The 11,584-nt window shown below is 45.2% G+C and overlaps 1 protein-coding gene across 46 annotated transcripts in view; it reads left to right on the forward strand.

Annotated features, from left to right (window-relative positions):
* Window positions 1-9,812, forward strand: part of KIF1B (kinesin family member 1B) — a 182,199-nt gene extending 172,387 nt beyond the window's left edge. For 45 of the 46 annotated variants that reach the window (XM_035307669.3, XM_035307670.3, XM_035307673.3 and 42 more), the window contains 4 exons: window positions 2,962-3,111; window positions 3,479-3,671; window positions 3,875-3,993; window positions 4,797-9,812. In XM_035307669.3, the coding sequence (XP_035163560.1) occupies window positions 2,962-3,111; window positions 3,479-3,671; window positions 3,875-3,993; window positions 4,797-4,839 (505 nt within the window). In that variant the 3' untranslated portion in view covers window positions 4,840-9,812. The remainder of the gene's footprint in view (window positions 1-2,961; window positions 3,112-3,478; window positions 3,672-3,874; window positions 3,994-4,796) is intronic. The other variant, XM_035307698.3, reaches the window with a different exon arrangement.
* The last annotated feature ends 1,772 nt before the right edge of the window (window positions 9,813-11,584 follow it).

The following is an 11,584-nucleotide window of genomic DNA, read 5'->3' on the forward strand; positions in this document are numbered from 1 at the left end:
GAGAAGCCAATTTAAGAACCAAGGAAAATGTCAGTCTTGCTCTAGCTCAGTGGTTCTTGACTGAAGGCAGCATTTGGAAATGTGTGGGAGCCTTTTTGGCTATCACGGTGACTGGAAAGGTACTGGCATCTCTTCACATTGTGGTTTACTAATGTTCTGCATCCTCCGCTCATTGATGAATCTCTTCATCCCTTTCTGCTAGTTTTGTCCTCCATTCCTACCCCTGCTTATCTCCCCAGTCATAATATCAGACATAGGAAGTCCTACCTTGGGAAAAATATTTGGAAACTGTTTAGAAAAAAATATTTTGATGCCACTGCAAAATATGTAGGTAATAAAAATAAAGACAAGGCCAGGTGAGGTGGCTCCCAGTGCTTTGGGATACCAAGGCAGGAGAATTGCTTGAGGCTGAGAGTTCAAGACCAGCCTGGGCAACATAGCAAGATGCTGTCTCTATGAAAAATAAGATAGGCATGGTGGCTTGTGCCTGTGGTTACAGCTATACTCAGGAGGCTGAAGTGGGAGGATCTCTTGAATCCAGGAATTCAAGGTTGCAGTGAGGTTTTATTATTGCACCACTGCATTCCACCCTGGGCAACAGAGCAAGACCCTTTCCTTAAAAAAAGAGAAAGAAAAAGACAAATTTGGTCAGGCATGGTGGCTCATGCCTATAATCCAAGCACTTTGGGAGGCTGAGGTGGGCAGATCACCTGAGGTCAGGAGTTCGAGACCAGCTTGACCAATATGGAGAAACCCCATCTCTAACTAAAAATACAAAAAACAAACAAACAAAAAAAAACAATTAGCCAGGCATGGTGGCGCATGCCTGTAATCCCAGCTACTACTTGGGAAGCTGAGGCAGGAGAATCACTTGAACCTGGAAGGCTGAGGTTGCAGTGAGCCAAGATCACACCATCGCACTCCAGCATAGGCAACAAGAGCCAAACTCAATCTAAAAAAAAAGACAAATTTAGCCTAGAATCCATGATTATCATCATAATCAATTCTTTGCAGTGTACCCTCAAACTCTTGTGCATCTTCATCAATTACGCTCACCTGGTATTATCCACCTATCTTATTGTACCAACACTGACACAGGCAAAGGTGGCTGGAGAATATAACACAACCAAGTAATTTCATTAAATTTAGGATGCCACAGATTGTAGGGACTATTTTATGTACCACTACGAAGAAAAGGCACTGGCTGGGCACGGTGGCTCATACCTGTAACCCCAGCACTTTGGGAGGCCGAGGCAGCTGGATCACCTGAGGTCAGGAGTTTGAGACCAGCCTAACCAACATGGTGAAACCCTGTCTCTACTAAAAATACAAAAATTAGCCGGATATGGTGGCGCATGCCTGTAATCCCAGCTACTTGGGAGGCTAAGGCAGGAGAATCACTTGAACCTGGGAGGCGTAAGTTGCAGTGAGCTGAGATTGTGCCATTGCACTGCAGCCTGGATAACAAGAGTGAAACTCTATCTCAAAAAAAATAAAAAAGGGAAGAAGAGGAGAAGGGGGTAAGGAGGAGAAAGGAAGGAGGAGGAGGAGGAGGAGAAAGGAAAAAGAAGGATGGAAGAAGAAAAAGAAGCACTGACACCTAACTTCAACATGCAATTAATTATAAGATGAATCCCAATTTAAGAAATGGTGGCTGAGTGTGATGGCTCATACCAGTAATTCCAGCACTTTGTGGGGCTGAGGTTGGAGAATTGCTTCAGCCCACAAGTTTGAGACCAGCCTGGGCAACACAGACCCTCATCCCTAGAAAAAACAAATAGAATAGTTGGGCATGGCGGCATGCACCTGTGATTCCAGCTACTCAGGAGGCTGAGGTGGGAGAATTGTTTGAGCCTGGGAAGTTGAGGCTGCAGTGAATCATGGTTGCACCACTGCACTCCAGCCTGGGTGACATAGCAAGACCCTCTCTCAAAAAAAAAAAATCAGCCAGGTATAGGGGCACGAACCTGTAATCCTAGCTACTGGGGAGGCTGAGGCTGGAGGATTGCTTGAACCTGGGAGGCGGAGGTTGCACTGACCCAAGACTGTGCAGCTGCATGCCAGCTCGGATAACAGAGTGAGACTCTATTTCCAAAAAAATAATGATAAAGTATAAAACATTTTAAAATGGGCTTTTAAAAATTACTGAGATATAATTAATTATGCTACACTGGAGAGCGCTAGAGAAGCGCTAGAGAAGCGCTAGCTACTGGCATCTCTTTACATTGTAGCTTACTAACCTTCTGCATCCTCAACTCATTGATGACTCTCTTCTTCATCCCTTTCTGCTGGTTTTGTCCTCCATTCCTACCCAGATAGAAAGTCTGATACAATACAGAGTATAGGAATTTATTTCTCCCACAATAGTCATAAGGGCTGGTTTAGGTCAGTGCAGTTCTGCTCTGCACTGCCATTCAGGCTCTTTCCATTTGTTTGCTTTCTCTGGCATCTTGTAAGGCAGTGTCCCTCTGAGACTTCAGTGTACATCATCTCCTCATGGCTCAACCCCACCCAGAGTTTCTCATTCCATAGGTCTGGCTTGGAGTCTAAGAATTTGAGTTTCTGAGTTTCCCAGGTGAACCTGCTGCTGCTGGCCAGAAGCACACTTTGAGAAACATCACTTTTGGTGTAGCCATGGGACTAAAAAGAAACATAAGGGTATAGAGTTCATATTCCAGATAATGTGTTCAGAGGGCTTTAATACAGGCAGAGAGACTGTGACTTAGTAGTCATCAGTGATCAATTTCCTTTCATAACTTTAGAAGGATGACACCAGTTGAATTCAGAGTTAACTTTCTGAAGCCAGCTTGTCTCCTCAGCTGAGCTGTCTGAAATTCAAGTTTGCAGCTGGGGTTTAGGGAGAGGCATTGTATGTTCCTCCCAGTGAGACAGTACTCAGTATGCTTTGATCATAACTGATACTCTTGTTACCCTTTTCTTTCTAATCTCTCTCTTTTTAAGGACCCCAGAAGCCAATTCCCGGGCCTCTAGTCCCTGCCCAGAATTTGAACAGTTTCAGATTGTCCCAGCTGTGGAAACGCCCTATTTGGCCCGAGCAGGAAAGAATGAATTTCTCAATCTTGTTCCAGATATTGAAGAAATTAGACCAGGGTGAGTATTATATTGACCAGGAATGCCAGGTGTAAGAAACAAATCCACAGGAAGAATTGACTGGCTAGCTCTTCTCTGCGGGGTCCGTATTGTAGTCTGATGCAAGTCAAGTCTGTTGAGAGGGCTGGCCTGGGTTTCTCCAGTTGGATCTCGATACATCTCCACCCTGGCACAGCACGTTGCCCTAGCACAGTTTTGCTCTTTTGCTATATTACTTTGGCAGATAAGATGGGAGGCCAGATAGGTCATTTGCCTGTTTTGTTGAATCTAAGGACTTGGCCTAGGTGTGATGTATTTAGATGGTCCTTAGTTCATGATCATTTTCTTCTCGTGAGAGACTAAATTTCTGCCATACTGTCCTTTTTAGCTCAGTGGTCTCTAAGAAAGGATACCTGCATTTCAAGGAGCCACTTTACAGTAACTGGGCTAAACATTTCGTCATCGTCCGTCGCCCTTATGTCTTCATCTATAACAGTGACAAAGACCCTGTGGAACGTGGAATCATTAACCTGTCCACAGCACAAGTGGAGTACAGCGAGGACCAGCAGGCCATGGTGAAGGTCTGTTCTCCCTGTTGGTTTTTTATCACCACATGTGTCCTTCCCTTTTGAGTTCTGAACTCTCTATTATGTAATGTGAAATTTCCCCTTTCTTTCTGATCTTGAACTTCCTGTGTGGTATGCTATATGCCTTGGGAATATGGCAGGACAGTCCCCATTGCTGTCTCTGTAGGAACTTTCTTGTCTGCCTGCATTTCTTTCAGACACCAAACACCTTTGCTGTCTGTACAAAGCACCGTGGGGTCCTTTTGCAAGCCCTCAATGACAAAGACATGAATGACTGGTTGTATGCCTTCAACCCACTTCTCGCTGGCACAATACGGTAAGAAGTTGTTCTTTTCTTTGAGATGGAGTCTTACTCTGTCTCCCTGAAGTGCAGTGGCGTGATCTTGGTTGACTGCAGCCTCTACTCCCTGGTTCAAGTGATTCTCCTGACTCAGCCTTCCCAGTAACTGAGTCTACAGGCACTCATCACCATGCCTGGCTAATTTTTGTATTTTTTTTATAGGCAGGGTTTCACTATGTTGGCCAGGCCGGTCTTGAACTCCTGACCTCAAGTGATCTGCCTGCCTCGGCCTCCCAAAGTGCTGGGATTACAGGCTTGAGCCACTGTGCCCAGCCTAGAAGTTATTCTATGTTTTCTTTCTCTCTTTGGCTTTTGGCTTCAGAGATATCACCATAAATAGGAAAGGAAGTATTTTTCAAATAAATGTAAAAGAGAGGAAGAACAGGAGTGTAAATCGGTTGTGGGGTGGTAATGAGGCCTCTGCATCTCGTAAGGCATCATGATGTTCTGAACCGCCAGGGAGACTGGTCACACATGTGCACCAATTATTTTCCTTCTTTGTCTTTTTGTTCTCAAGAGGTCTGCAGATAGGGTCCAGGGGACAGAGTAAAGGGAGTACAGTGAGAACCTTAGTGGTCTCCCAACCCCCAGCCCTGTGATTCAGCCTCAGGTTCTCTGAGGGCTTGTGTCACTGGGTCCCAGAGTAGAGACCCTAGAGGCCTAGGCCTGTGGTGCCAAATAGGAGGAGGCTCCAGGAGGGAGCCTCAGAGGGAGAGAACTGTGAGGGGCAACACTTGCACCCAGACCTCTAACACTACCTCCCCGTTTGTCCCCCATAGGTCAAAACTTTCCCGCAGATGCCCGAGCCAGCCGAAATACTAAGTGACTCTGCCGAGTGCCCTCACTCGCCTTCGAGAGATAAAGAAAGCGTTACCTCTCATTTCTCTTTGTGATTCTTGATGGTGACTCTTGTATGTAATCCTATGGCTTAACTACTTTCTCCCTCCTTGTCCAGCACTTTTCTAGCTCTCCTGTTCCCCATCTCCATTGCTCTGTACTCTTATTTCTCCTGTGCTGAGAATCTTGTTAGTAGCATGTGGCCTAACAAAAGGAAAAAAATGTTTTTTAAAACACACACACACACACACACACACACACACACAAAAACCCTGAGGGGATCTGCTGAATCTCCAAATTATTATGGGTGTACTTTGGCTTCCTTTTGTATGATAGGTCCCCATCATGACCACCTCTGATGTCTGTGCTGCTGTCACCAGACACCTTTGTCTGTTTTTCAAGACAACATAATACTTCTTTTTCTTTTCTCTATTTGTGATATCACTTTAATTTTTCTTGGGGGGCTTAGAGACTAAAGGAGGAGATATCTGGCCTTTTTAGAAGCTGAGAGGAAAAAAAATATTTTTCCCCCTCTGTCTCTTTTTGTAATGGTTAATCCCTGCATTTCTAGTCAGGGAAAAGTGGCAGTGAGCATGGAACTGGGACAGTTATATTCTGAGTCAAAGTTGGGGCTTTTTTAGAGCATAATTATGGGATTTTTAGTTACTGGTAGAGAGGAGGAGAGAGGCTTTTCAGTGGGCCTGGGACAGTGGCTGCTGTTGACGTCATGTGAAGGGAAATGCAAGGGATGCTTCTGGTGGATTTCTGGGGACCCCAGGGTTTAGCCGTGAGCTGTGACGGGGCGGCAGCAGTGGGATTCTTGTAGCTCCCCAGCAGGATTCCTGCCCACTGTTTTTTTCTCTGTTGGGAGGGAGGTTCTTTTCTAGGAGTTTCTCGATTCTGTTCTTGGCATTAGTGATGATGGTGGTACAGTTGGAATTAATGCCATATCATACACAAGTGTTCCACAAGGCGGGAGTGTTTCACTTTCTAGTTTGATGGTCATTGTTATGATTAAGTAGGCCAGGCGTCGTGGGTCACGCTATCATCCCAACACTCTGGGAGGCCAAGGTGGGTGGATCACCTGAGGTCCGGAGTTCAAGACCAGCCTGACCAACATGGTAAAATCCCATTTCTACTAAAAATACAGTTAGCCTGGTGTGGTGGTGGGCACTTGTAATCCCAGCTACTCGGGAGGCTGAGGCAGGAGAATTGCTTGAACCCTCAAGATGGAGGTTGCAGTGAGTGGAGATCGCACCACTGTACTCCAGCCGGGTGACAGAGTGAGACTCCTTCTTGAAAAAGAAAAGATAATGCTAAGTGGTGACCTTATGATTGTTATAACTCCCTTTAATCAAAGAAATGTAGCTTTTAAGCGTAAACTTGGAAGTCTCCCTCTGAATTCAGCAGTCGTTTTCATTGATGCTTGTCAAATTGAAGATGCTTTCAGTGAGTGATGCTTATCTCTCTATACTCATAAATAAGCAAATGTGGCAGGCTTTCCTTTCTGGATCCCAGGATTAAAACTAACCCCGACCACTACTCCAAACAAAACAAAATATGCCCAGGGGCACGGGTGAGCCATCCAGGGAGCCCGAGCCCAGGATTTGTTGCTTGTCTCCTGCTGTCTCACCCCTCTTTGTTACTGCCTCTTCCCCATCTGGTGTGGAAGCACTGCCCAGGGAGAAAGGAGCAAGCTTACTGCGGAACAGACCAAGTCATCTGGCTTTCAGAGACCATCAGAGAAGATGACTCTTTCTCTTTCAGCTGCCACTAAGTTTTCCAGGATGAGGGCGGGAAGCCTCCAGGTGACTTCATTTGCTTTGCCAGTTGTCTTGGGATTGTTTTACACCATCCTTTATTTCCCTTGCTCAGACTTCTCTGTTTCACCATCGCTCAGGCATTCAGGAAAGTGTCTGCTCGAGCTCCCACTTACTGAAGTCCTTGGCCTTGAGGTTGCTGACTCTCAGGTGATAGGCAGCTGGATTACTTTCCGCTTCAGGCAGCAAAGGCCTGGAGCTCACACGCCTCTGCACAGTTGTTGCTAGGGAGACTTGTGTCCTGGTCCACATTCTTGTTTCTGACTTTCTAGTTGGGCTCATTTCTGAAGAACAGGTCTCCCAGCTTCTGTTATTTTCACTGCCTTGTGAAAAAGAGGAAAAGTTAATCACGGAGAGAGAAAGGAGAGGGTAGAATCACAGGCTGCTTCTGTACCTGAAAAGTGACCAGTGCAAACTCTATGGCAGATTTTTTTTTAACTTTTTTCCTCCTGTTAAAACGTAGGTCACTAACTGTGATGTTATTTGTTTTCTAAGTGATATGTGAGATTTTTAAATGTAGTTAGAAGTTTCTTCATTGTCTGATGGACACCATATGCCCTTCTGGTGTATATTCAAACCAGCAGGATCTGTTGGTGCTTAGAGGTGGCTGCCTGGACTGGAATTAAATCTAATTTCAGCAAAATGAAGATGGAATTTAAAGGTCACTTTTAAAATTAAGTCATTGATGCTGCTGTTACAGAGTGTGACAGGATCCATATCTGTGACACAGGACGGTGGGAAGCCTGAGAGAGTGAAATTATGTGATACACTGAAATGACTTTTTCTTCTAACTCAAAACAAAACTGGTTGGAAAGTCTTTGCTTTGGAAGTGTCAGACATTAGAACAGGCCAAACTGGACTGTCTGTTCATAGCGTACCCAGATAAGAAGGCACCTTAGGGACCCAGAGGGAGCAGAGTGGTCCTGTCCTGCATGTTCTCTATCCTCTGGAGAGCCCCTGCTGCGGCTGGGAGGTGCAGATAGCCCCTGCTGGCCCCCAGCACATCCAGGTTGGGTGCAACCTTTCCCAACAGAACTATCCCCACTTTGAAGCTCTGGGAGACGATTTATGGCAGGAACTGTTTGTGAGGCTCTAGCTGTTGCTGTTGTGGTGGGAAAGTTAAGAAACTCAGCCCTTAAGGAAACTACATTTATTTATTTTCTTAAAGCACACCTTTAAACAAGCAAAAAGTTTAAAAGGAAGAAAGAATTATTATGCAAATTCAGAGAAATTAGTGCTAGTTAAAACTAATCACCTCCTCCTTGCTCATCCTCCTTTCTCCCGCCAAAGCAAAATATGGCCTCACTACCAACCCCAAACCAGTGCTCAGATCATCTCTGTGTCTGTGTGCCCTCCTGGGAGTCAGTCAGCACTCAGGCCAGGACTGTGCAGGGCCAGCCAGCCCATGCGCTAGTCAGGAGCACAGGCCAGGGCTGCCTGTGGCAGCGGCCGGGCACCTGAGCCCCAGCTTGTTGTTAAATATGCTGAAGGCAAGGGGCAATGGAGTGAGGGTTCCCAACTAAGAACCACTGTTATTTGATATTTTTTCCCCTTCAGTCACATAGAGTTCAGATAACTGCTCCTATTTTTATGGATTTTTCAGTTCATTTCAGATGAAAGAATTGTAAACTGTCTCTTGGGATCTAAAAACAAGGTGATTTTTCCTGGCACATATTCCAAAGCAAAGACTTTGTTGCCTGCTGCTTATTGTCTAATTTACAGGGATATTTAATTGTGTCGGGTCTATGTATATTTATACAGCTCTACCTACTTGCACAGTGGATCGGTAGAGAAAGGATTCTCCAGTGTGCATTCCCATCAGTACTCTTTCTGCATTTCCCTCCTGCTGTGTCCTGCCCAGGTTCCAGTGGACAGTAATCGGGGCTTGTTTGTTTGACTTGGTCTTTCAGTTTTCCTTTTGGTTCTCTTTTAAAAATGTGATTGTTAACCTGTTCCTTAAAAAGAAAAGATTCAGCTGGGTGCGGTGGCTCATGCCTGTAATCCTAGCACTTTGGGAGGCTGAGGCAGGTGGATCACCTGAGGTCAGGAGTTTGAGACCAGCCTGGCCAACATGGTGAAACCCTGTTTCTACTAAGAATACAAAAAAGTAGCCAGGGGTGGTGGTAGGCGCCTGTAATCCCAGCTGCTCGGGAGGCTGAGGCAGGAGAATAGCTTGAACCCGGGGGATGGAGGCTGCAGTAAGCCGAGATTGCACCATTGTACTGGGTGACAGAGTGGGACTCTGTCTCAAAAAAAAAAAAAAAAAAAGAAAAGAATAGTTTTGCTGCTGCTCTCAGAAAGTTTGCTGGATGTGTTTACATAGGACTCTAACTTGTGCACTACATTGTCCACCAGTGATTCACCCTGGTGTGTGGCCAGACCACAACTGTGTAGCAGGAATGTTTTAATTTGTGCTTCCTTAGTAAATTGAAATATCAGCTGAGAGATTATTTGCTGCTGTTGTTCAAAAGGCCATTTATGAAGTTAGTATTTGAGCCCCATAAAATCTTTAAAAAGCCTCCAGTCATTTAAAGGAAGAAATCAGAGTTGCTATAAAATTCACATAAAAAACTCACAGCCAAACGACTGTGCTCAGATGGAAAGTCTGAGCTGAGGTTGGTCTCTTGCCAAACCTTGGTTGTTGTGTACTGTCTTCGAGTTAATTTTTTTTCATTCTGCCTATTCTGCCATCAGTTCACCTGAGGAGTCCATCAGGCTTCTTATATTTAAGGCATCGTCTTAGATTCTGTGGCTCTAAAGTACTTGTCTGTTGAGATTTCAAGTCTCTTGTCGCCATCCTCACACATGACAACAAAACTCATAATGCATAAGTGGCCTTTTTGAACCAAGACTGCAAATTGATCTCTCCCCAATGAAGGAGTTGAGCACATTAGCAACAATGTACATTATTAATTTTGGATTTTCATTTTCATATTTTATTTTGTAAATATTATCTGATGTTCGGAGCTTGAGTATACAGACTGTAAATATAGTTCTTGTATTTGTACTAATTCTGATTCTTTTGCTGTATAGCCTTAGATGTGCAATGCAGACATTATCTAACTGTGTATGGTAACCTTGCATCACAGAACTATTAGTGAACGAGGTCAAAATAATAAAGGTACAACCAGTGCATCAGAAGGCTCTCAATGTGCATTTATTCTTGCACCCTTTGAAAGGTAATTACACAAAGATTTCTTGACTTGAAAGATAATAGCTTTCTAAGCCAGAAGTCGTGATATCACCATTTATGTGTTCCTTTCTGATATTCAAAATGGTAGCTTTTATATAACCAAGAAAGCTAATGTGGTGCTATTTCTTTAAAAGCACTTTTCTCCCAAAGATGTAAGTGGTTGTTTTAGCCGGAAGATTTGTTGTTTTTCTCCTGAAGCCTCCTTGTATGCCTTCCAGTAATTCCATAGTGTTGTGTTGGTTTTGTTTTTTAACCTTTTGGAGATAGAGCCTTGCTCTGTCGCCCAGGCTGGAATGCAAAGGGGCGATCTCAGCTCACTGCCACCTCCACTTCCTGGGTTCAAGTGATCCTCCTGCCTCAGCCCCCTGAGTAGCTGGGATCACAGGCGTATACTACCACACCTGGCTAATTTTTGTATTTTTATTATTTATTTATTTATTTTTGAGACGGAGTCTCGCTGTTGTTACCCAGACTGGAGTGCAATCCGCCTCCTGGGTTCAAGCAATGTTCCTGCCTCAGCCTCCTGAGAAGCTGGGACTACAGGCACGCACCACCATGCCCAGCTAATTTTTGTATTTTTAGTAGAGACGGGGTTTCACCTTGTTGACTAGGATGGTCTCGATCTCTTGACCTTGTGATCCACCCTCCTCGGCCTCCCAAAGTGCTGGGATTATAGGCGTGAGCCACCGCGCCCAGCCTGTATTTTTATTATTATTTTTTTGAGATGGAGTTTCACTCTTGTTGCCCAGGCTGGAGTACAATGGCATGATCTCAGCTCATCTCAACCTCCATCTCCCCAGTTCAAGTGATTCTCCTTCCTCAGCCTCCCTGGTAGCTGGGATTGTAGGTGTCCGCTACCACACCTGGCTAATTTTTAAAATATTTTTAGTAGAGACGGCGTTTTACCATGTTGGCCAGGCTAGTCTTAAACTCTTGACCTCAGGTGATCCGCCCTCCTTGGCCTCCGAAAGTGCTGGGATTACAGGCGTGAGCCACCATGCTCGGCCAATTTTTGTGTTTTTAGTAGAGATGGAGCTTCACCATGTTGGCCAGGCTAGTCTTGAACTCCTGACCTCAGGCGATCCGCCCACCTCGGCCTCCCAAAGTGCTGGTATTACAGGCCACCTGAGTGAGCCACCTTGCCCAGCCATGTTGGGTTTTTTGGGTGGGGGAGGGTAAGTGTGGATTTGAAAATTTCAGCCTGTCAACTTAATTTGACAATCCTCCATCATGAACAGAGCAGGAGCAGGGGGCACTGTCCTGGGTGCTTGGGGAGAAACAGAAGAAGGGAGGGAGGAGCAGCTCTCAGGTTAAAAGCAATGATTTGTTCAACAAATATTTGAGTACCTACCCTATGCCTGGTTTGCCACTGGGTGCAGTAAGTCAGCAGCAAACAAAGTAAGCCCATGTACTTGTGCCCTCCCATTAAACAAGTGTATAACATCAGTCATAAGTATTTTGGAGGAAAGCAGCTAAATAAAAGGATGAAAGGGGTGGGAAGGAGGCATCTGTTTAGATGGCATCGTCAGGGAAGGCCTCTCTTAGGAGACCATATCTGAGCAGACTCTGAAGGATGGGGTAAGCCATGCAAACCCCTGGGCAAAGAGGTCTCCAAGTAGAGAAATGAAGCCCTTGGGGTAGCAGTGTCCTCAGTAGGTTCCAGAAATAGCAAAGTCACTGGTGTGGAGTCAGGTACTGGGAGTGTAATAGAAGATGT

This window comes from Callithrix jacchus, chromosome 7, assembly GCF_049354715.1.
Source record: "Callithrix jacchus isolate 240 chromosome 7, calJac240_pri, whole genome shotgun sequence".
NCBI lineage: Eukaryota > Metazoa > Chordata > Mammalia > Primates > Cebidae > Callithrix > Callithrix jacchus.